The 25399-nt window shown below is 38.5% G+C and overlaps 3 protein-coding genes across 3 annotated transcripts; all 3 read right to left on the bottom strand.

Moving 5' to 3' along the window:
• Positions 1-5059: 5059 nt before the first annotated feature.
• On the bottom strand, positions 5060-5947 carry LOC112655368 (keratin-associated protein 4-12-like). The gene has a single exon (XM_025440459.1). The coding sequence runs from the start codon at positions 5907-5909 to the stop codon at positions 5367-5369; it is 543 nt and encodes a 180-aa protein (XP_025296244.1). The 5' UTR covers positions 5910-5947; the 3' UTR covers positions 5060-5366.
• A 6432-nt stretch (positions 5948-12379) lies between these two features.
• Positions 12380-13394, bottom strand: LOC112655367 (keratin-associated protein 4-11-like). The gene has a single exon (XM_025440458.2). The coding sequence runs from the start codon at positions 13351-13353 to the stop codon at positions 12784-12786; it is 570 nt and encodes a 189-aa protein (XP_025296243.1). The 5' UTR covers positions 13354-13394; the 3' UTR covers positions 12380-12783.
• Positions 13395-20626: 7232 nt separating this feature from the next.
• Positions 20627-21911, bottom strand: LOC112655429 (keratin-associated protein 4-12-like). Its single transcript, XM_035721387.2, has one exon. The coding sequence runs from the start codon at positions 21868-21870 to the stop codon at positions 21190-21192; it is 681 nt and encodes a 226-aa protein (XP_035577280.2). The 5' UTR covers positions 21871-21911; the 3' UTR covers positions 20627-21189.
• Between the last annotated feature and the right edge of the window lie 3488 nt (positions 21912-25399).

Below are 25399 nucleotides of genomic sequence, written 5' to 3'. Positions count from 1 at the left end.
TCCAGGATCGCGCCCTGGGCCAAAGGCAGGCGCCAAACTGCTGCGCCACCCAGGGATCCCTACTCCTTTAGATTTGATATCACATTGTGAAACACTCAAACTCTGCACATCTACTGTGACCTGAATGTGATTGTCTCCAGCTGGATGGAGACACCTGAAGTAAACATTTGAAACTTACAGTATTTTCATCATGCATGGGATAGAGCATATCACCAGGGGCTTTTTAAAAAAATAATTTCTGGGAATCACCTTTTAAATTTAAATGTTGTTTCACAATTATGCAAATTATTTATGGTTCCAAAGTAAATTCTACAAAGTGAGGCATATTTAAGGAAGTCTTGCTATTTCTATTCCTTCTGTCCCCCACAGAGAATCATTTTTATATCTAAGGTTTTCCCTTTCATTGCTTTTAAAAATATAAGTGTGTTTGCATTTGCATAGCGTGTCTCCTTTGTTTCTTAGATAATGATTTTACACTAGATATAATTTGCTTCAACTTGCTTTGCTTCACTTAACAATTTATACCAGAGTTATGTTATTTCACAGTAGTATAGTTCAGGTATTCTTCATTTCATTTTCAGCCACAAAATGTCCTATTCTGTTGCCATAATATGCTTTAGTTAGTCAGCCCCCTATTGATGGACATTTGGGTTGTTTTCAGACTTTCACTATTAAAATAATATCGTGCACTTGAAAACAAGAAGTATATTTTTTATCTTGGGGATTGTGAATTTGATGCATATCTATAAGATCTACCTTATGTGTAGTTATTTCATATTATTATTAATTTTTTTCACAGGTTCTGTAAGTACAATGTGTTAGTCTTTAATTTTGGCTTGTGTATTTTTATTCTTGCATCACCTTCTGTTTCTGAAGTTTAGCTTTGTAGCTGTATTTTCACTGTAGCCTTTACCATAATAAAGTGTACCACTTTGTGTCCTGTAAAGTCTTTCAGCATAAATCTAATCTGTTTGGTGTAAAAATTGTGACTTCTGCTTTCTTTTATTTACATTTTCTATGATATGTCTTTATTCTTTTTTTATAAATTTATTTTTTATTGGTGTTCAATTTGCCAACATATAGAATAACACCCAGTGCTCATCCCGTCAAGTGCCCACCTCAGTGCCCATCACCCAGTCACCCCCACCCCCCGCCCACCTCCCCTTCCATCACCCCTAGTTTGTTTCCCAGAGTTAGGAGTCTTTCATGTTCTGTCTCCCTTTCTGTCTTTATTCTTTTACTTTTAACCTTCTGGAACATGTTGTTTTATAGTATCTATTGTATACAGCAGTGTTGGGGTTTTTATATTTTAGCCAATCTGAAAATACTTTTCTTTTTATAGGTGGGTTGAGCCTATTACATGTACTGATATGATCAATATGTTTGGCTTTAGGTATGTAGTTTTTATTATATATGTAGTTTGGTTTTTTTTAAAGATTTATTTATTTATTCATTAGAGACACACACACAGAGAGGCAGAGACATAGGCAGAGAGAGAAACAGGCTCCTTGCAGGGAGCCCAATGTAGGACTCAATCCCAGATCCCAGGATCACGCCCTGAGCCAAAGGCAGACACTCAACTGCTAAGCCACCCAGGCATCCCTATATATGTAGTTTGGTGTATATATATATGTATATTTTATACATATATATGAGATATATACATATATATATCTCATAGGGAATAGTGATGAATAATATATAATGAAGACTGACATACAACATATAGTGAGTTATGCATATGTAATATATATGTTAAATACCTACATCTTTACCTCTATTTTTCTGTCTTTATGTATAATCCTTCATTGCTTTATTCTCTCTTTCTCACTACATCTTTGATATTTAGGAAGGTTTATATTTTGTACTAACAGCTACCTTTAAATAAACATTCATATATGATACTTCACGAGACTGATTTTCTGGCAACTGTCACTTGATTCCCTATTTTATGGAATATTGAAATTCCTTAGTTACTTCTTCATTCCCCACTGCTTCAACATCAGATCTTTTAATACTTGTAGGCAATTAGCAAAATTTTTCTACTTTATTCTCTTTCCTTTTCCTCTGTTTTTTTTGTAAATTGTACTATATCTACGTGGTCAATGTGTAGTCATCACATACCATACTGCCTCTTGCCTGTTCATCATTCATTCTTAGATCTACAGATAATAATAATGTATTTCTTATGTATATTCAGCCCATAATATATTTATATATCTCCTTCTGCTAGTCCTTATGTAGATGTCCCTCCAATATCTTTAGTCATCTTGGTTGTTTGAAGCTCATTCACTAATAAATTCTTTAGGATAGCCCACAAGGAGAATATTCCCTGAGGTCTCTCATGTTCACAGTAATTTATTTGTGGCATGGAGTTTGGTTTGGCTGGATATAAAATTCTGGAATCACATTTTCTTTCCTTGAATGTCTCAAGAATGTTACTTTACTTTTTTCTGACATGAAGTGTCACCATTAAAAAGTGTGAACAGTGTCCTGTTTCCTTTCCTTTTAACTGACATGAATATTTTGCCTAGATATTCAAATGATTTTTTCTTTTTCTTTAAAATTCAGTTGTTTTATATTATCATGATATAATGTAATATATTATATATTATACATGTTATTTCTCAGTTTTTATTTGTTTTTTAAATAAATTTATATTTTATTTGTGTTCAGTTTGTCAACATACAGAATAACACCCAGTGCTCATCCCGTCAAGTGCCCACCTCAGTACTCGCCACCCAGTCACCCCCACTCCCCGCCCACCTCCCCTTCCACCACCCCTAGTTCGTTTCCCAGAGTTAGGAGTCTCTCATGTTCTGTCTCCCTTTCTGATATTTCCCACTTATTTTTTCACCTTTCCCCTTTATTCCCTTTCACTATTTTTTATATTCCCCAAATGAATGAGACCATATAATGTTTGTCCTTCTCCAATTGACTTATTTCACTCAGCATAATACCCTCCAGTTCCACCCACATCGAAGTAAATGGTGGGTATTTGTCGTTTCTAATGGCTGAGTAATATTCCACTGTATACATAAACCACAACTTCTTTATGCATTCATCTTTTGATGGACCACCATGGGCTGATTTTTCCAGGTGTTTATAACTGTCCCTTTATTTGAATTATGGTTCTTAGTATGTTTCATTGATTAGTTTTTCCCTTTGAGATATCTATTACATATACTCTCTACCTATTTTCTATGTCACTTTTTCCTGCAGAACCCTTTTATATCTTTCTTTGTTTCTTTTTTTAAGATTGTTCTAGCAATTCTGGGTTCTTTGCTGCTAAGCATCTACTAAAAAAGTATTCTAAGATTTTTGATTGGGGTGCATTGAATTTTTAGATAGACTGCAGGAGAACTGACATTTTAACCACATTAAACCTCCTTCCAATCCAGAGACATAGCATATATCTCCATTTATCTAGACCTTCTCTAATTTCTCTGTAAAGTTTTGCAGCTGTAGGGGCAGAACTCTTTCACGTTTTTGTCACTTTTTTCTTCAGCATCTTCTGTTTTTGGTGCTTTTGAAAACTGCACTGCTTTTATTTATTTTTTAATATCTTTTTTTTATTGGTGTTCAATTTACCAACATACAGAATAACCCTCAGTGCCCATCACCCAATCACTCCCACCCCCCGCCCTCCTCCCCTTCTACCACCCCTAGTTCGTTTCCCAGAGTTAGCAGTCTTTACATTATGTCTCCCTTTCTGATATTTCCCACACATTTCTTCTCCCTTCCCTTATATTCCCTTTCACTATTATTTATATTCCCCACATGAATGAGAACATATAATGTTTGTCCTTCTCCGACTGAATTACATAATTTTTGATAGTATAGAAAATACAATTAATAAATAAAATTAATTTATACTGATATAAATCTCAAGTCCTTGTCAAGTTCGCTTACTAGTTTTAGGAGTTGTAGTGTAGGAGCCCAGGATTCTGTTAGTTTCTACCCCAAGTGAGTAACTGACAACTTAGCTCCATTCTGTTCCTCATCAGTGAACATGTCCCTCTACCTCCCTTTCCTAACTCAGCAACTTTAGTGTGGCTCTAGGGTTGAAGGGTGGGGTACATCATTAGTAAAACTGAACTTCTGGGAACCATGTCCCTATTTATATCATAGATACTTTAATCTAAAGAGGGGCTTCAAAGCTCAGTCTTACACAAGTTAAAGCACAGAGAAAAAAATACTGTGTAGAAACCTGAGTGGACAAATGTATAGAAAAATACTTAAAAGTAAATACTTCAACTCTACTAGAATATCTGCTCCATTACTGTAGAGAACTTTCTCTGTATTGGTCTCTGCCATTTCTTCAGTACCTTTAACAGTGCCTCCCATTTAGTAAATGTTCAGTAAATACTATTTGGATGAATGTTTGAAGAAATTGGCATTTGGGAGAGTCAATGAAAGAAGACCCACTTTACAGTGAAAACACTGGCTCCCCATTTCCCCATGGAAGCAATTGATAGAAACTTAGGAATACTCTCTTATCTGGTCATGCAGTCTGCAGTTTGCACCAGTTTCCACCAAATGCATCATCTTATCAAGGGCATGCTTTACTTATCCAGGCTACTTGCCTGTCCCTTGAATGCATGAAGATCTGAAACTTCTCTATCAAAAGAAAAAAAATGAGACATGACTGAGGTCCTATTGCAAATAGAGTCAGAATTAGTGCACATTTGATTTGCTACAAGGATGACACCAGTGTCATTGAGTACAAGTCTGAATACAAACTTGCAGACTGTGCTGAACAATACATTGCATAGATACAGTGGCTGGTGTGATGCATGAAACATATATTGTGTTCTTTATATACCTACAGTCTTCCAAACTTCTAGTTTTCACTTTTTTGTTTCTTTTCCAAGAACGGGTTCATAGTGTTAGGTGATTAGCCCATGAAATAAGAAGGCATGTAGGAAAGAATCAGGCAGTGAATAATAGAACCTGACTTTTATTGAGAAGTGACATGTGTATATCCTGCAGGTGTAAGTTAAATATACTTGCCTACAAGCTGAAGACAAAATCTTAAGGGAGCAACAATCACACTGAATTGTTAATGCAAGGAAGTGTAACTTTATTTTGGTACAAAAATATATCAGGTTACAGAAAAGGCCTAGGAAAGGGAAGTTGGGAGAATGAGTTCACCAATTGTCAGGTTGAAGGGTAAAATCTGTTTCTGGATAAGTGCTCTGGACCATATCCATCTTGTTTGACAGCATGACTGGTTCCTCAATGGAATCAGGGCTCAATTCAGTTGAGGAACATCTTTTCTGCTCCATGTGTCCTAATAGCACAAAAGAATGGTCTACATCTGTGGGGCAGAGGTAAACAGAGGTGGTGGTCACAGGGCAGGGGGCTCAGCAGCAAGAGGAGGCACAGCACATGGGACGGGGGCAGGTGGAGATGACACAGGTGGGGCGATAGCAGGTAGTGTGGCAGGAGACCCGGCCACAGACTGGGCGCAGGCAGCAGGAGGGGCAGCAGGAGGGGCGGCAGCAGCTAGAGCCACAGGAGCTGGAGCCACAGCAGGAGGGGCGGCAGCAGCTAGAGATGCAGCAGCTGGGCCTGCAGCAGCTGGAGCCACAGCAGCTGGAACTGGAGCAGGAGGGGCGGCAGCAGCTGGACACACAGCAGCTGGGGCGGCAGCAGGTGGTCCTGCAGCAGGTGGTCTGGCAGCAGGAGGGGCGGCAGCAGCTAGAGATGCAGCAGCTGGGCCTGCAGCAGCTGGAGCCACAGCAGCTGGAACTAGAGCAGGAGGGGCGGCAGCAGCTGGACACACAGCAGCTGGGGCGGCAGCAGGTGGTCCTGCAGCAGGTGGTCTGGCAGCAGGAGGGGCGGCAGCAGGTCTCCTCGCCACAGCCCTGGTCAGAGCAGACGGAGCCACAACAGGAGTTGACCATGGTGTCAGAGGGTGGAGGTTCTGATACTAGTAAGAGAGTGAGCTTAGTGAATTTGAAAATCCCTCTATGGCTTGTCCTCTTTTATACTCTGTTGAGGCTATTATGTCCTTATTCTGGGCCATTTCCTACTTGTTGTTTTTTCCTTTTCCTAAAGAAATATTAGTCATTAAATTAGATCACTGTGTTTTTCTAGTTAATTATTTTTAAATAAAGAAAAATGAGATTTCCTTTTTCTGGTGTGTTAAGATTTCCAATTTGGCCTTTCTCAGAATTGTCTTTTCTATTTTCTTTATCAAAAGGACCCATCACATGGGTTCAATCATTGATGTTTTCCTATGATCTGTATATCCTACCATGATGTTGTTTGGACAAATTATTCACATGATATCAAAGTCTCTTTTGATGTCAAAAGAGAGGTATAATTATAGTAGGGAATAGAGAAAAGTTCATTTTTATGAGTTACCTGTGGGCTATGAGGAAGACAGACCCTATGTGTGAGTCACAAATACTCATTAGGGAATACAATCTGGCTGTCTCAAAGTATGTGCTAAGTATCACTTCCTGTGTTCAGTTTGGAACCGTTACCAATGACTCATTGTTTGTAAATATTGAAAGGGATCTGGTGCCTCTTTGAAGGGATTCTCACTGGCCCCACATGGGACAACTTGAATAGCAAAACAAATAATGGTAGTGATGGATTTTAACCCATTAAAAAAAAGAATCCATGAGTCCATATTGAGACTAATTAAAGAAATGAAAAAGAAAGATGAGAAAGTTATCTATGGTAGTAGAATGTCAACCAATTAATGTAGAAGGAAAACTGAGTTTCAAAATCACCATTTACAAACCTCATAATAAAACTTACATTCAAGTAAATATCATCAATGGATGCTACAACTAATAGGTGAAAGTTTGTTGGGGGGCAGGATATTTGCACACTTTTAAAGTATTTTCTAATCAGTTATTTATTTCAAAGGGAAAAATGCTAACTTTACTCTGAAGAAACTTGAGAACAAAACCTTAACCATGAGATCAAAGTTAGCATCATTAATAATGGGACCAATGGACATGTATCTCCCTAAGTGACACACTGAAAGGACACATCACTTATGTAGTATTCCTGTCAACATGCATCACCCAAATCAAATTATGAGGGAATTTAGACAAACAAATACTAAGGAATATACTACGTTATGACTTCTCTTTAAAAATGTCAAAATCAACAAATATAAAGACAAACCAAGGAAGTGTTTCAGATTTAAGGAGACTAAAGAGACATAATATCTAAATACAATTCATGAATATGGATAAAAATTTCTCTATCAGACTGTCTTGATATGAATGGAAACATGCAGATATTAATTGTATGTTAGAGGATAGTAATGCATCAACATTTAATTTAATTGGTATGTGTACTTACTCTAGTTATGCAGGAAAATGTCCTTAGTCTAAGTTTATGTATCTATATTTAAATTTTTGTGTCTCTATCTGTATTTTGTCATATCTACTAACCTACCTACCTATACCTGTCTATTGGAGAGAAACAAAATGTGGCAAAATATTGAATCTAGATGAAGGCTATATGGTATAAGTGAGTTCTTCATATTACTATTCTGTAAGTTTGACATTTTTTTCAAAAATAAAAGTTAAAAAATACCAGAAAGGATTAGGATTGAAAGAATCTATCAGCAGTGATAGTATATTAAAAGGGAGTCATTCATGCATATTTCTAACTATTGTAGTAAATCTTTCATTTTCTCGGGGACCTGAAAATATGTAACTTTTGGCGACATGGCTGATAGAGTGGTACAAACAAATAGAAATAATTGAAAAATATTTTAATGACCTGGCTGAGCTTGAAAAAAGAAAAGAAAAACTCTCATTTTCTAGAAATGAAGAGAGAACTCAAATTGTTAACAGTAGCTGATGTTCTAGGGCCTTTGGAGTTTGTTGGTGTCTAGTTATAGGCTCTCGGAATTGGACACTGGTAGTTAAAACCCAGACAGGTGCAAGAAATGGAACCTCAAGCTGTCACAATGCAGGATCCAAGAAGGGAGAAGTTTTTAAAAGAGTTTGCATGTCTAAAGTGGCACCCAATAAGGTGCCAATAAGGCAAACCTCAGTCTGCCCCTAAGGGATTGTACATGATAATCAAGGCTCCTGGGAGCAAATAAGCCACAGCAACACTGGTAAGCTTTCTAAAATTTCTTTCTAAAATTTATGCTATATGCATACTGAAGGAATTTCAAGGTGTGAAATCATTAGAAAATAGCGAATGTCCTTGGAATCATCAGAGACAAAAGCAAAAATCAGAGTATACAGAAATAACTCCTATAAAAGGAAAACTCAAAGAAGCACTAGCAACAAGGAAAATAAACCACACATAGGTTACGGGTTTACATGTCCACAGGGGAAAATGCTATAAAATAAATGAGAGAATAATCTACCATGAGTGGCAGAGTAGATACAAGAAAAGAAAATGTAACCTCAAGAACTGAGGTAATAGAAAATTCTGAAGATTATAAATAAGTTGGAGTTCAAAGAGGCTCTTGAATCTGTGGCTTGAAATTTCCATCACTTTTGTTTAAATTGCCCATCAAGTATCTCTCTCTCTTTTTTTTTTTTTAAGATTTTATTTATTTATTCATGAGAGGCAGAGAGAGAGGCAAAGACATAGGCAGAAGGAGAAACAGGCTCCTCACAGGGAGCCCAATGCAGGACTCAATCCTGGAACCCCAGGATCATGCCCTGAGCCAAAGGCAGATGCTCAACCCCTGAGCCACCCAGGCATCCCAGGTATCTCTTTGTTTATAGCTCCTGCCATGTTCTCTTTTCCTGGGACTCAAATTTGTATGTACATTTCATCTTTTTTTTTTTTTAAGATTTATTTATTTGACAGAGAGAGACAGTGTGTGAGCACAAGCAGGGAGAGTGTCAGGCAGAGGGTGAAGCAGGCTCCCTGGATGTGGGGCTTGATCCCAGGACCCTGGGATCATTACCTGAGCTGAAGGCAGAGGCTCATCTGACTGAGCCACCCAGGCGCCCCAACATTTGATCTTTCAGTTTGTTCCATGTGTGTGTCACGCTCTTGTCTATATATATATATATTTTTTTTTAACTTTGTGGCTATTTTCTACTTCCAATGTGCTCTTTCTATCTTCTGTCCAATCCGCTAAACCCATTTATTGAGTTCTGAATTTCAGGTTTTGAGTTTTTCAGTTCTAGGATCTTCACTAGACTTCTGTTTTCATTTTTGTTTTTACATATTCTGGTTCTCTGATGAAATTTGCCATTTTTCATCGATTACTTTAAACATAATTAATAGTAGTTATTTTAAAGTTTGGGGGATCCCTGGAAGGCTCAGCGGTTTAGTGCCTGCCTTCGGCCCAGGGCGTGGTCCTGGAGTCCCGGGATGGAGTCCCACATCGGGCTCCCTGCATGGAGCCTGCCTCTCTCTGCCTGTGTCTCTGCCTCTCTCTCTCTCTCTTTGTATCTCTCATGAATAAATAAATAAAATCTTTAAAAAAATAAAGTTAGTTTCAATACTTTTATATGGAACATCTTTGAATCAATTTCTACTGTCTTTTCCTTGTTTTTAGTGATTTGGTCCTTCTTTTTCTTCTGGTGTATCCTGTAATTTTGTAAATTGAATATCATACATTATATATTAAAAAAACTAGGGAAGCTCGAGGTGATTTTATCTTCCACCTTAAATGTTTTAATTTTCTTCTTAGACTATGGGACACTCAATCCTGATTCATAGATCAATTCCCAGTGCTTAAAATCAATTGTTCTCTTAATTTTATCAAGTCCTTACCGTTATCCCCCTTGAGAGGTTGGTCTGATACCAGCTACTTTGTCATAGCTGGATGTGGAATTCTGCCCTTTGATTTTTTTCAACTTTGTTTCAAGTTGCCACTCTCTTTTGGACACTGCACTCTGTTCCTTGCCTCTTCTCTGACTATTCCTTGCTAGTGCCTGTGCTAGTGCCTGCGCTTGCTCTTGCTCTTCCTTGAAATTTCCCATAGCTCAGGTCATAGATGTCTTCTATGTAGATACTTAACTTCCTATGACTCAGGAAAACACCTACAGCTCTACAGCATTGAAACCCATTTTGGATTTGTAAGCACCTGTTTTACATACTGTAGTTGGGGATCCCTGGGTGGCTCAGTGGTTTAGCATCTGCCTTCAGCTCAGGGCGTGATCCTGGAGTCCCAGGATCAAATCCCACATCAGGCTCCCTGCATGGAGCCTGCTTATCCCTCTTTCTCTCTCTCTCTCTTTCTCTCTCTCTCTCTCTCTCTTTCTCTCTCTCTCTCTCTCTGTCTCTCATGAACAAATAAATAAAATCTTAAAAAAAAAAAGAATACATACTGGATTTGGCAGCCTCTATGATGACTGCTGGTGATCTCTGTCTCCTGGCACTCATGTCCTTATGTAATTCCTGTCCCTTGAGTATGAGCCATACATGGTGATTCATTTGGAAAATAATAAAATACAGTAGTACTGAGAATATGTCACTTTCAAGATTAGGTTATTATAAGATGTGGCTTTCATCATGTGTTTTCTTTCTACTTCTCTCACCTTCTTAGATTACTTGGTCTGAAGGGAGCCAGATGGCGTGTTGCATGAATAGCCCATATGGTAAGAAACTGAAGCTTCCTGCCAGCAGCCACGTGAGTGAACTTGGAAGTGGCTTTTTATACCCTCACATGAATGTAGCCTTGTCAACAGACTTACAGGCAATCTCAGGAGAGACCCTGACTTGCCACTTTTGGATTGCTAACCCTCAGAAGGTGTGTGAGATAATAAATGGTTGTTGTTTTAAGCTGCCAAATTTTGGGATAACTTGTTACACAACAAGTGTAGATAATATGCATACCAATTCCATGTGTATGAAATTCTCCTAGATTTTCCTTAAAGACAATCATTTGCAAATAATGACAGGATTGTTTTGTTGTTGTTATTGCTTTCTTTCCAATTCTTCCACTTATATTCTTTTTCTTTAAATTTTTATTATGAAAGAAAAGGTACTGATAGAGCTTCTCCCCCTCAAAAAAAAAAAAAAAAACCAAAAGTTTTTATACTCAAGCCAACTGAGGGTGCAACTAATTCTTATCTACCATCTTAGATCTATCAGGAGTTGTGTGCTTTAACTGGGGTTGAGAAATAATGTCCCTAGGCAAGTTAAATTAATTGATGGAGTTAAATACAATCATGAGTCAGTACCACTGTATTACCTATTAGCTCTGCAACTCTCAGAATATGCATTTAGTAAAAAGCTTGCTAAATGTTTCTCCTACTTTCACTAGCATGAATTCATCAGAAATTTATTTGTACTTTTTTACTGCGAGAGAATCCATAGGGACTTGGGAGTATTCTGGGCTTACTAAGAACCAAACTAGTGCATTAATTGGTTTCTTGTCAGTCCCACACTCCTCATAGAATTTGTTGACAAAGTGCTCCTAAACATGGCTGTAAGTATACATCCCAGAAAAAATCATTAAGATAGAGAAATATTAAAATTTGAGTACTTTCCATTTTCTTTTTTTTTAATAATAAATTTATTTTTTATTGGTGTTCAATTTGCCAACATACAGAATAACACCCAGTGCTCATCCCGTCAAGTGCCCCCCTCAGTGCCCGTCACCCATTCACCCCCACCCCCCGCCCTCCTCCCCTTCCACCACCCCTAGTTCGTTTCCCAGAGTTAGGAGTTATCCCCCAGTTACTCAGGGAGATTGATTTTCCCAAAAGATCATTGTTTTGTTATTAATGGATGAAGATGAAGTTAGAGAAGCTGAGAAAGCAATAACTTGGATTACATGGCAGATGGATAGACCATAAGGAGGACCCCCTGGTTTTTTATGAAAACCAGACAAGGGAAGAACACTGGAGATGGGGCAAGGAAGGGAGGAAGAGAGAAGAAAGGAACAGAGGGAGGAGACATCTCAGAGGAGTGGAATTGTAGGGCAAAGTAGGTTCTCAGAAATATTGAAGAAAGGCTTGCTGTGGCATATAACCCTTCTCCATGGCCCTAAATTTTTTACATAAAAATCTTTATGATTCTTCAGTCTTTTGGACATCCTAAATATTGTTATTTCTGGGTTGGCTGGTTTGTTTTTCTTTTTTTTATTTATTTATTTTTTAATTTTTATTTATGATAGTCACAGAGAGAGAGAGAGAGAGGCAGAGACACAGGCAGAGGGAGAAGCAGGCTCCATGCACCGGGAGCCCGATGTGGGATTCGATCCCGGGTCTCCAGGATCGCGCCCTGGGCCAAAGGCAGGCGCCAAACTGCTGCGCCACCCAGGGATCCCGGCTGGTTTGCTTTTAATGTCATACTCCATATTGGGATTTTTCTGAATGTGAGAGCAGGGACTTGAAAGCCTGATTCAGTGGCATTTTGGCTATACTTTCTCAGGAAATGAGGACAATCAGTGCAAAGCAGCAGACACAAGAGCATGGTATTTCTAGGCCAGGAAAGTGGAACTTTATTCAGAAGCAGCAACAAGATTCAGAAACATTCCTGTAACAGGAAATACAGACTTTTGGATCTGAGGCTGTAACAGCAGTGTCCCTGTGGGCCCTGCAGGAATTTCTGTGTTTGGGACAGAGTGACTTGGCACCCAGAAATCAAAAGGTCAGATGTAGAATTTGGGCAATTCTAGTAATTTCTTCTATGAATATCATCTAATTTCATACTCTGAGTCCACCTGAGGAAATGGTCAACAAAGGTGAGAGTTTGGCCTGAGGCTGGGGTGTGGGCATACAGTTGTTGGGAATGGCCACCCCTAAGGCATCCACATGGTATATAGAGTCTGCTGCTATGATGAACCCAATGAAGGGGAGAGGGTAGGTTCAGGGAAAGGTCTCAGCAGCAGGAAGAAGCACAGCACATGGGACGGGGGCAGGTGGAGATAACACAGGTGGGGCGATAGCAAGTGGTGTGGCAGGAGACCTGGCCACAGATTGGGCGCAGACAGCAGGAGGGGCAGCAGCAGGAGGGGCGGCAGCAGCTAGAGCCACAGGAGCTGGAGCCACAGCAGGAGGGGCGGCAGCAGCTAGAGATGCAGCAGCTGGGCCTGCAGCAGCTGGAGCCACAGCAGCTGGAACTAGAGCAGGAGGGGCGGCAGCAGCTGGACACACAGCAGCTGGGGCGGCAGCAAGTGGTCCTGCAGCAGGTGGTCTGGCAGCAAGTGGGGCGGCAGCAGCTGGACACACAGCAGCTGGGCCTGCAGCAGCTAGAGCCACAGCAGCTGGAACTAGAGCAGGAGGGGCGGCAGCAACTGGAGATGCAGCAGCTGGGACGGCAGCAGGTGGTCTGGCAGCAGCTGGGGCGGCAACAGCTGGAGCCAGAGCAGGAGGGGCAGCAGCAGGTCTCCTGGCAGAGGCCATGGCCGCAGCCCTGGTCAGAGCAGACAGAGCCACAAGAACTAACCATGGTGTCAGAGAGTGGAAGTCGTGGATGGGTTTCCAAGAGAGTGAGGGTCTTGAGTTTGGAAGTCTCCTTGCCACAATGGCCCCTTTATACCCTGCTGAAGGATTTCTGTTTCCTTCTTTTTGTTTATATGACTACAAATGCAATTAGTAAATCATTATGTTTTTCTAATAAAAACTCCCAATGTATAGAAAATAGTTATTTCCTCTTTCTCAAGTTCCCCAGGGTTCTCATGTGAATCACTTCTTATTTCTTCCTTTGTTTGCAGTGTCACAAGACTTTAAATCTCAGCGTATCATGTGACACAAGCAAATCCCTGTCTCTTCTGTTTCTCACCCTGACATGATTCTGGAAGAGCTTCTGACGGAGTAGGATCTCTCATGGAAAATTCATGTTTCAATAGATGGAATGCTGGTAGGAAAAAAAGAAAGTAAGCTCCTTCTTTTTGAGTTTAAGAAGTGAGGAGACTTATGATTCATTGTGTGTATTGTGATGGTCATTGGGTTAATGAAATTCCTACAGCATTCCAAGCTGTGCTATTTCTCATCACTCTGTTGTACTTTGAAACAGTTAGTAGCAACTCAGAGTTTTTAAATAGCAAAGAGTCATCTGGGACTGATCGCTATTGATCTTTAGAAATGTCCTCTGGGTTGGGCTAAACGGGCTGATAGTTTTTGATCTGTCTTTTGAAATATAATATACCGTGGTTATACTTTATGGCCATTTTATTAAAATTTTTTTCAAATATTCTAAGCTGAAATATTTGCCAGTTTTTTTTTGTGGTTATGATTTATGTTTAAGATTTTCTTGGAAGCAAAAAAAAAAGATTTTCGTGGAAGCATTATGGGGAATATAAATGATATTTATGACCTTATATGTACTTACATAGTAATTATATCCACAAAGAGTTTTATAATCAAGGCCACATCTGGTTATGATCCTAAGTAAGGGGTATTCTTCAGAGCCACAGGTGTTCAGAGAAAAAGAATATTCAAGGCAAAAACAAGTTACATTCATGATAGTCTCTCTTCCTGCAAAGTCTCTGATGAGCTCAAGGTTCTCCTTTTTTTCCCATTGAGTTATCTTATCCATAGATATTTGGACAAGATATCTTTTCACATTGAGTTCAAATGCTACCTTCCTCCTATATCTTCCTTGGCACAACACCAAGTAAAGTCTTTTCTCCATTACACTTCCATTTATGCTTTGTACATGCATTGGTTCCATCATATCATTTTCTACCAGAAATGCATTTATGAATCTGGTTCCCTCTAGAATATAAACCCCATTAGGGCAAGGACTATGCTTTACTCATCTTTGCATCCCTAGGACCTGCAATTGAATGATTTTTGATAAAGGAGATCTATGTTTAATGAGTGCAGATGTTGCCTCAGCCATCAAAGGAGACACATTGACCTTTTGTTGTTCAAGAGAAAGGACAACAGTTGAGATTGGGCATAACTATGGCTTGTGATGATGAATGGGAAATGTCTGGAAGGTTTACTTTAAGAAGTAGTGAAAGATAGGGATGCCTGGGTGGCTCAGCAGTTGAATGTCTGTCTGCCTTTGGCTCAGGTTGTGATCCTGGGGTCCTGGGATCGAGTTCTACTACCAGCAGGGAGCCTGCTTCTCCCTCTGCCCATGTCTCTCTCTCTTTGTCTCTCACGAATAAATAAGTAAAATCTTAAAAAAAAAAAAAAAGAAATGAGAGATAAATTGAAATTGCTAGAATGAGAGAGAGGTTGTGTATATCCTTAAACTTCAGAAGAAATGGTGGGATCTATTAAAAGCTATTAGGCAGGAATGTAATATATATGCCATATATAATTTATTTTAACTTTTGATTTGCCTTTAGAAATGCCAAAATACACTTGGCTTTCTCGAGAGAGACACTGTTTCAATGTTGAAGTGGAGCAAGGTGATAGATGTCTTCATAGCATCACGTGATGGTAATGAGTATAACAGAGTTACTTCAAAGAAAGAATCCACAAATGCTTGAACCAAATTGAAAATAGAGGTATAAGGGAGATTTTTCATAAAATCTATAAAACATACTCCTTCCATATTTATGTATTTTATAATTCTCCTTGTATATAATTTATGCCCTTTCCTCCTAAAAGCCAGTAATATAAAGTTTTAAGAGATAAGTAAATCAGAAAGGATTTATGTGCTAGATAAAAGAAGAACTGAAGCCATTTAGAAATAAAGAAGAGATATTTGGCATAATTATGCACTAAATATACCTGTTCTTTTCAGCACCCTACACAAAATGAAAACACCATAGATTATGAAATTCCTGTGCTTCCTTCCTTCCTCCTCCAAGCTCTGAGTATTGCCTGCTGAGCACTTTGCTGGATACTCCAATAACAACAAGCATGTCATGCAGTTTTTCCAGTGCTTTACATAGATAAGCACATTTGCCAGTCCCAACAACCCAGTGCAATAAGTTTCACTATAATCTCCCCCTTATAGATGAGGAGACTAAGACACAGGGAGAATTAAAACCAATAAATAGGAAGCAGTGATTTGTTTCCAGCCAACCCAGCACTGGAGTCTACATTGTACATACTGACTGTCTCTCTGAAAAGTCAGATGGGAAAGAAATTGTCTTACCCTCATGTTGCTCTAGGTTATTAATGCACTCTGCATTATAACATATAAATAAGCATGAAACATAGATAGAATCATTCGAAACCCCATTGTCAGCAAATATCTAGGGACATGTATTTTGGGGAATTCCAAATTTCTTTTCATGGTCCTAAGAGCTCCCTGATGTTCACTATTCATATAATATTTTTCTATTTGTTTTTGGAGTTAGCTATGACCATTGTATATTTTTCTTAAATAATCAAACTAAAATCTGTAGTTCCTTCCAAGTGATGTTATTTATATTGTAATAAAGGTGAACATATAATACTTAAACAATTCTCTTAGAATTTACCTTTATGCCCCAAACATGCTTGCTTATTATTTAATTATTCTTTTAGACAGTAGAAAAGTGCATACCCAGGAAAGCTGCCTCAAACAAGGTAGCTGAACTATGATTTGATGCCACTGTGGTACTTACCATTTTCACCAAGGGGCTGGAAAACTTCCCTATCCCCAGGTCTTCCCACTGTTTGAATCAGTCCTCTAGTCATACCCACTGAGCTGGGCTGTGGGTTGCAGCTCTGCATCCACCCCTCTATCCATATGAGCTTTGACAAGACCAGCATTACTAAGACATGAAAAAAACCCCACATTTCTCCTTTGGAAAGAGTGTAGGAAAAGTTAAATGTTGCCTAGCATTGCCTTGGATATGGAAGAAGTCGAGGGTGAAAACAAAATAAAAGTCTCTGGTGAACGTTTTTATATTTTAAAGTTTAATTTAAACATTTTGGATACATTTTTTTACATGTATTCCTCCCAACTTTCTTCATAGTCATTAGATTCCCCACTTGAAGGAAACCAGAGCTTCCAGTTTTTGTTACTCATTCTGAAAATATTTAACACATAAGAAACAAATAAGAATATTTATTCATTTATTTATTTCATTTATATAAATGGTAGTGCACCAGTCTTGGTTCTCCTGCTTTGCTTTTTCATATGAAGCATTCAGATAGTATATACACCACTTTGCCATTCTTTTTCTTCTACAGTAGCATTGTATTCCATTTATGAAGGTATCATAATTTATTGAACCAGTCTTCTGCTATTGGATATTTAGTTTGCTTTTTAGTCTTTTGAGATTATGTACAATGCTGCAGTGAATAAGCCTGCTCTTACATAATTTCACATGTGTGGGTGTTTTATGTAGAATAAATTCCTAGGGAAATAGAATAGTGGATCAAAGAGTATACACTTGTTTATAATATTTGTTAGATAATGCCAACTACACTTTTCATAGAGATTTACCAATTCACACATCTACCAGCAATGTGTGAATGTTTTGTCTTTACCCATTTTTATTAATACAATGATACATAAGATACACAAATACATAGATACATATATAGAGAGATCTATATTTATGTATGTGGACATCTGTCTATCTCTCATCAACTTGGTCCGTATGATAGGTGAAAAAGTTTCTCTAGGTCAATTTTTTTCTTTTTCAAATTTTTATTAAAATTCCAGTTAGCTAATATATAGTTAATATTGGTTTCAGGAATAGACTTTAGTGATTCATCACTTACATATAAAACTCAGTGCTCATCACAATAAGTGCCCTCCTAAATACCCATCACCTATTTTAGCCCACCCTGCATCCATCACCTCACTCTTTGTGATTTTAATTTGCATTTCCCTTATTATAAGTCAGATTGAGCAGCTCTTCAGATGTTTAAGGCTATTGGTATTTCCTTTTCTATAAGTAAAATTATAGGAATTATATAGAAAAAAATTATAGAAAATTTTCTATATTGTCTATAATTCATGTTTTTCTACTATGTTCAGCCTTTATATGTTGTTTTTTGCAGGAACTCTTTATATAAACATAATAGACTAAAAGTTAGCCTTTTTATGTAATATGAATTTCAGATATTTTTCCTAGTTTCTCTTTCTTCTTTGACTTCACTTATGTGATTTTTTTCTCATACAAATGTTTAATATAGCCAAATTTATTAATCTTTTCTTTTATGACTTCTGGGTTGGTATCATACTTTGAAAGACCTTTCCAGTCCTTTCCAGTTGTGATTTTGCATAAACATTGTTTCAGAATTTCTTCTGTTCAGAGTTTCAAGTTTTATATTTTCAATATTTCAAATATTTAATCAATCAGGATTACAAGATGTGAGGTTTAAATGCTTTTGAATCTGATGTGACCCTAACAATACATTCCTCCCTACTGATTTAAGATGCCGCCTTTTCATATACTAAATTTTCTTATGTATTCGAGTCTATTTCTGGACTTGCTTTTTCAAATTCATTGATGATTTTCCACTCTTGAATGCCACGATTATCAATGTAAAGTATTAACTTGTTTTTAATGGTTATCAAGTCCGAGCCAACCTCACTAGATAATGGCAATATGATAATGAACTCAAATATCCATGTAGCCAAACAGTAAATATATACTTGTTTCCCTGCCATGAGGATATAAATTACGCCTGAGAGAACCCTGAAACTGGCACAGAAAAGAACGCGTTAGACAAGTCTGGGATGGCATACCAGTCCTGCTAGGCTTGTTGTGCCTCCTATAAAGTTCTTATATATTAGTTATAACTGAAGCAACCAGAGGAAAAAGCTATTTAATTATCAGGATTCTGCTGTTAACCTCCAGGAACTGTCTCCCCACATACCAGCCAGACAGGACTGTTAAAAGTATTTGTGGGGATTACAAGTCTCCCTTCAGCTGTCTCCTTCATCAGAACAGTCATTTCTTATTGTTCTTCTGGAATTCTATATTGCTTAGAGCTTACTACCTAGGAAGGCTTGAGCAATTTCAGTGGTACCTATTTAGTAAGGCTAAATAAAACTGGATGAAGGGTAGACTTAATCCATTCTCTATTCACTGAAAATCATCCCAATTCTGTGTTTAGGTATACTCAGTGGGATCACAGAATAATCACTCAGCCATATTTTCCCATTCATAATTGTTTATACCTTGGTTTTCTCTGCCACAATATCTCTGGTATCACTTTTGAATCTTTTGGAGCACTGTAACTTTCCCTGATGGAAATTACTGTACACTGAGTGCTTGTATGTAGTAATCCTAAGAAGTTTGGCATGCTGCCCTTTGACTACTTCACCCAAATCTTTGCATAGATCTTCAGGCATTGGGTAACTGCTCCTTGCTATTATGAGCCATAGATATAGAGCTATTCCTTGTTGCTTTCCCTAAGCTCTGTCCACACTTTTATAAATAGTCCTTTTAATTCACAGATTCAGAGTTCTATCTTATTCCTACTGTGATTCAGTTCTTGTTATAAAAATAGGAAATTACAAGCCTCATATACTTCAATACTGAAAAAAAATAGTATAAAACCTACATTCTTTGATTCAGCTCTAGCTAATAAAGCATAACGTTGAAACGGGAACCTGCATCCTATAATTAGTAGTTATTAAAGAGGAACATATGAGAGGATGAAAGATATGTTAATTCTAGTGTGTGAATAGGCAGGGCTATATTCTGCAGAACATTTCAGGGTAAGTTGAAAAGGTGAAGCTGGAAATGTCTACCAGACATTTCTCTGATATGCTAAGAATATGGTATCCAACCTGTGTTGAAATGAACCCCCTTTTATATCAACTCCTATCTGGTTTGTCTCTTATACCTTATAACTTTTTTAAAAAAATTTTTAGAAATAACCCTTAATTACATTTGTTAAATTTTGGGGAAATATAACACAGCTAATTGATAAAACTGATGTATGCACAATTTGAATTTAAAATGTTTTTACTATACAGATTATGAATCAAAACATACAGACCTTTATATTTGTATAAGCATCATAATATTATGTATATTGTGACACATTTTCTCAGCTGAGGAAGATTATTCTTACCTCAGTCTGGCTGCTGAGAAAACTGAGTCTCAAAGAAATATCCTGTGCATATTCTCTTAGGTAAAACCAGGCAAGGTGACAAAAGCCCAAAGTGAAAAAAAATCAAGAGGATGAGAAACTTCAGTAACATGAGGGTTTTCATGAGATGAAAAAATAAGAAGTTTCAGTCTAGAAATACTAAAATTTTGAGCATCTATTAATGAAAAGTTTTACATTTTGTATTGAAAAGTTGCCATGGAGTTCATAGATTTCCAGAAATCTGGGTTAGAAGGTATACTTAGTATTCTAAAAGAGAGTTTTTATCCTTAGTAAAGGAAGGAGAAAGAGGGAGGAAGGAAGGAGGAGAAAGTACTTGAGCTACAAAGAATACCTGATATTTGCACAACCAATAATGGAACATACTTGAAGTAGAAATATATCAAGTGAAATTTAGATGACTTTATGGTGTTCAACTCACTAGTGTTTTTAAAAGGGACTTTTGAGACATATACTAAAACTTAATTTTGAGTTATAGAGGACAGTGAAACAATAATGTAAACTTTCTTTGCTGTTCTAGCAAAGACAAAACTATGCTAAGATACTAACTATTCTAGTCCAGAGTAGTGTTCCAAGACAAATAACCAAAAAAAATAAAAATAAAAATAAAAAAAGAAAAGAAAGAACGAAAGAAAAAAAGAAAAGATATTTCTTGAGAGCTTACATTATGTACCCCATCCTGTGCTAACTATATTACATTATATTACACAGATTATGTCTTTGAACCTTTGAAGAACATGGTGTATTGTCCCCATTTCTCAGAGAAAGCAGACTGAGGCTTGGAGAGGTTAAGCCATTTTGTCCATGTCATACAATGAATGCCTAGTGGAGTCTTGATTCCAATATAAGTGGAACATACTCTTGAACATGTTCACTTGCATTTGAAGCAAGATGGCCTTTGGTATGAGGTGACAGACACACGTAAAGACACAGTAAAGACACGAGTGCGTGCACACACACACACATATGTTCATGCAAATCATTAACGAATCAGGAGATTTTAATATCAGGGGGAATGGCTCTTTATTGAGAATATATGAAAACAATGTCACGTAAGATCATCACAGTCAGTGTATACATAGGATGAAGATATTGCTGGCCTGAAAATAGATACATTTGGGCCTGGGTTAAAAATCATTTGACAGTTGTTTTATTAAACCTGTCATTTCCTAGAACTCAACACCAACTCTGAATGCCCAAATCAGAAGATGAGGAGTTGGCAGCTAAGAGTCCATTCCACAGTCACTGGCTGGCTTTAACGCATTTTATGTGACTTGTGAAGACATCCATATGTCAAAAAGATTATAGTCAGAGATACTCAGCAGCAGGAAGAGGCACAGCACATGGGGCGGGGGCAGGTGGAGATAACACAGGTGGGGCGATAGCAAGTGGTGTGGCAGGAGACCCGGCCACAGACTGGGCGCAGACAGCAGGAGGGGCAGCAGCAGGAGGGGCGGCAGCAGCTAGAGCCACAGGAGCTGGAGTCACAGCAGGAGGGGTGGCAGCAGCTAGAGATGCAGCAGCTGGGCCTGCAGCAGCTGGAGCCACAGCCGCTGGAACCACAGCGGGAGGGGTGGCAGCAGCTGGACACACAGCAGCTGGGGCGGCAGCAGGTGGTCCTGCAGCAGGTGGTCTGGCAGCAGGTGGGTTGGCAGCAGGTGGGGCGGCAGCAGCTGGAGCCACAGCAGCTGGAACTAGAGCAGGAGGGGCGGCAGCAGCTAGAGATGCAGCAGGAGGGGCGGCAGCAGCTGGAGCCACAGCAGCTGGAACTAGAGCAGGAGGGGCGGCAGCAGCTAGAGATGCAGCAGCTGGGCCTGCAGCAGCTGGAGCCACAGGAGCTGGAACCACAGCAGGAGGGGCGGCAGCAGCTGGACACACAGCAGCTGGGGCGGCAGCAGGTGGTCCTGCAGCAGGTGGTCTGGCAGCAGGTGGGGCGGCAGCAGGTCTCCTGGCCACAGCCCTGCTCAGAGCAGATGGAGCCACAACAGGAGTTGACCATGGTGTCAGAGGGTGGAGGTTTCTGGTGTGTTTCTAGGAGATTGAAGGTCTTGAGTTTGGAAGTCTCATCATGCCATGGCTTCTTATATACTGCCCGAACATGGTAACTTGCCAACACGTCTTCCTTATTTTTGTTTTACTAATGGTTAAGTAATTGCCAGATTATACAATAATATTTGTTTATGTAATGGTTTAAACTCATGGAACTAATTTTCTTTTCTAGATGTGATTTTATCTGGTCTGCTTTTCCTCCTGACTCACACCCCCTGGCATCTTCTGGACCAGTCTCTCCTCATGTTCCTCCACAGAGGGCTGTCATGTGATAGGTGACATTTGCAATTGCATTTTTTTTCCTGTCCCCTTCTACATCTCCTAGCAGGATGGGATTAGGGCAGTTATATTTCTGGTCATGCATTTCTTCCAATGATCAGTGGAGAAGAAATTCCATCTGCATAGTGTGGCATGTGGCATGAGACAAGAAGAAAAGGCCCTTTTTGTGGGTTATTATTGAGCAATGAGGAAGGAGACAGCTCTATATGATATGACATTGCTGATTTCTACGGCACTGGAATGGGTTTTCTTGGATGTTTCAAACTTTGGATCATGTTCTCTACTCTAAAAGCATGTCAGGCAATTATCTGTATAGTTCCTGTCACTACCATGTTCAATTGCTCATTAAGTTGTTGCTTTAATATCATATATTTATGTTGTTTTCTCCAGCTTGTCATTAGGTTCTGGAAGGCATAGCTTCATTTTTATCCCTCATCTGATTCTTAATTTAAAATATTCTTCAACGGAGCAAAAAAAAAAATGTTGAATAATCAGAATATACCTCTCCTCAGAACTTACCGCCATAGCTGGGAAATCTGTAGCACATGTTTTTTGGATCCATTTGAAATGTGAATGGATTTTAGTCAATTTAACTTCATTTAGTTACTATTTTTACTTTTCGTTTATTTAGTGATAATCTAATGTGAGCAGGCATTAAATCATCCAAAGGGCTTATTAAATATGATTGGGACAATCCTCAGAGGTTTTGACTGCAGAGTGGAGTCTGAGATTTGGCTTTTTTAAAAAAAAATTTTTGTTTATCCTTCTCCAATTAACTTACTTCACTCAGCATAATACCCTCCAGTTCTATCCACGTTGAAGCAAATGGTGGGTATTTGTCCTTTCTAATGGCTGAGTAATATTCCATTGTATATATAGACCACATCTTCTTTATCATCATATGGTTTCATTCATATGGGGAATATAAGAAATAGTGGTAGGAATTATAAGGGAAAGGAGGGAAAATGAGTGGAAAAAATTAGAGACGGTGACAAAACATGAGAGACTGCTAACTCTGGGAAACAAACAAGGAGTAGTGGAAGGGGAGGTGGGCGGGGGGGATGGGGTGACTGGGTGACGGGCACTGAGGAAGGCACTTGATGGGATGAGCACTGGGTGTTATACTATATGTTGGCAAATTGAACTTCAATTAAAAATATGTATATAAAAAATAAAGATTCTATTTATTTATTCAGGAGAGACAGAAAGAGAGAGGCAGAGACATAGACAGAGGGAGAAGCAGGCTCCCTGTGTGGAGCCTGATGTGGGACTTGATCCCAGGACCCCTGGGATAACAACCTGAACCAAAGGCAAAGAAGCTCAACCACTGAGCCACCTTAGATGCCCCAAGGTTTGGCATTTCTGACACGTATCCAGATGATGTTGATGCTGAAGGCCCAAGGACCACACTTACAGACCTGCTCCTTAAATTTCTGTTCATTCAAGCTTTGAGGAAGTACCTCTATCAGGTTCCTGCCTGTTTATAAAGCAGATTGTTGAGTGGATAATCTGAGATACACATGTTGCCAGTTATTGAGCAGTTACAGAGTTTCCTCCCCAGGAATTTACAGATTACTGTGAGGATCACATACACGCATGTGTGTGTGCATATGCTAACACACACACACACAATTGTGCAACATCAAAGGAGCTCATAGTAGTATAATTTAACTAAAAGAATGGTGTCTAAGACAAATTAGCCAAGATTACAATTTGGTAAAGACATAGATTTATTTTTAAATAAATAATTCTAGTTACTGTTTCTTATTTACTTTTTATGATTTGTTTTACGTTTTAGGTAAATTTTACATACTGTGAAATGTACATATCTTAAGCATACTATTTGATGAGTTTTGATTAACAGATGCACATCAATATAACCACCATACCTATCCAGATAGAGAATATTTTCCATTATACCAGAAAATTCCCACATGGAACTTCAGTAAAACTCCCCACCATCATAGGGGCAGCCATTGTTTTAATATTTTTTTCACTGTAGGTTTGTTTTGATCTAGAGCTTCAAAAAGATGATATATAGCATAATTTCTTTTCTGTCTTTGGGCCCATTAGCTTGGCATATGCCTGTGAGAATTGCTAATGTTGATCCATGTATCACTAGTTCTGAATGAAGAAGCTGTAGGAACAAAGTACAAAGGCTTATTGTAACTACTATCAGCCATTCCTGTTTGCCTGGGACTGAGGGGGTCCCAGAACTCAAGACTGGGTGAAAACAGAGAGGCATTGATTACCATTGGATGAGATTCTTAAATACCTTAATTAGGACCATTTGAAGACCAAGCCCCTTGCCATATTTTTGTCACAATAACTTTCTTAGCAAACACTTGATTTTCAGAGCTAGAGAACCTGAGGCATTAAACAATTCTATTGTGAGGCAACATGTCCCAAGGGGAGAGATTTTCACTTGATTTGCTGTATAGGAGATGCTGAGGGAAGAAAAATCATTAAAAAAATGTTCTTATTACCAGGGGAGAGTTTTCCATGTAAATAGAGGGAGACTAAGAAAGCCTGTTTTGCAATAGTTGCAAAGGCAGAGTACATTCTCATTATAGAGAAATATGCAGAGAATCCGTCCCTAGGCCAGTGGTTCACAAAGTTGCCTACATATTGGGATCACCGAGGAGAGATGAAAAGTCTTGATGCCTGACTTCTGCCCTCAAAAATTCTGATTTTTAACTGATCTGGTGTATGGCCTGGGCATGTGAATTTTTTTTTTCACTCCTGAGGTAATCTTAATGCATGGTTTTAGATCCAGCTCCTTAAACTGTTTTAGATCCAGCTCCTTAAACTGTCTATATGACATTAATTTGTGTAATATTAGACAATTGGGAACAGAAGTAGATGCAATATTAAAATTGGTAACATCTAATTAATAGAAAAAAATGATACTGATTTTGAACCACTAAACTTTGAGCAATTTCAGACTGAAACCTTGATAATTCTCTTTACTCTTTTAGATCTCTCATTCCAAACAAAAGTTTTACATGGATGAGAATAGGACAATGGGGCACGGGAAATTGCTAGTGATAGCACACTGGATTTTTAAAAAATGAAAAACAAAACCAACAGAGACAACACCCTATGTACTCCTTGCTAAAATTTTTACCCATTGTCTGGAGAAGTAGAATTGATAATAATTAATTTCAGGACCATACCCATAAATTATGTATGGTCTACCT

The sequence above is a fragment of the Canis lupus genome, chromosome 9 (genome assembly GCF_003254725.2).
Source record: "Canis lupus dingo isolate Sandy chromosome 9, ASM325472v2, whole genome shotgun sequence".
In the NCBI taxonomy this organism is placed as follows: domain Eukaryota; kingdom Metazoa; phylum Chordata; class Mammalia; order Carnivora; family Canidae; genus Canis; species Canis lupus.
Note: the sequence above shows the minus strand (reverse complement) of the source record. Positions and strands in the feature narration are given on the sequence as shown.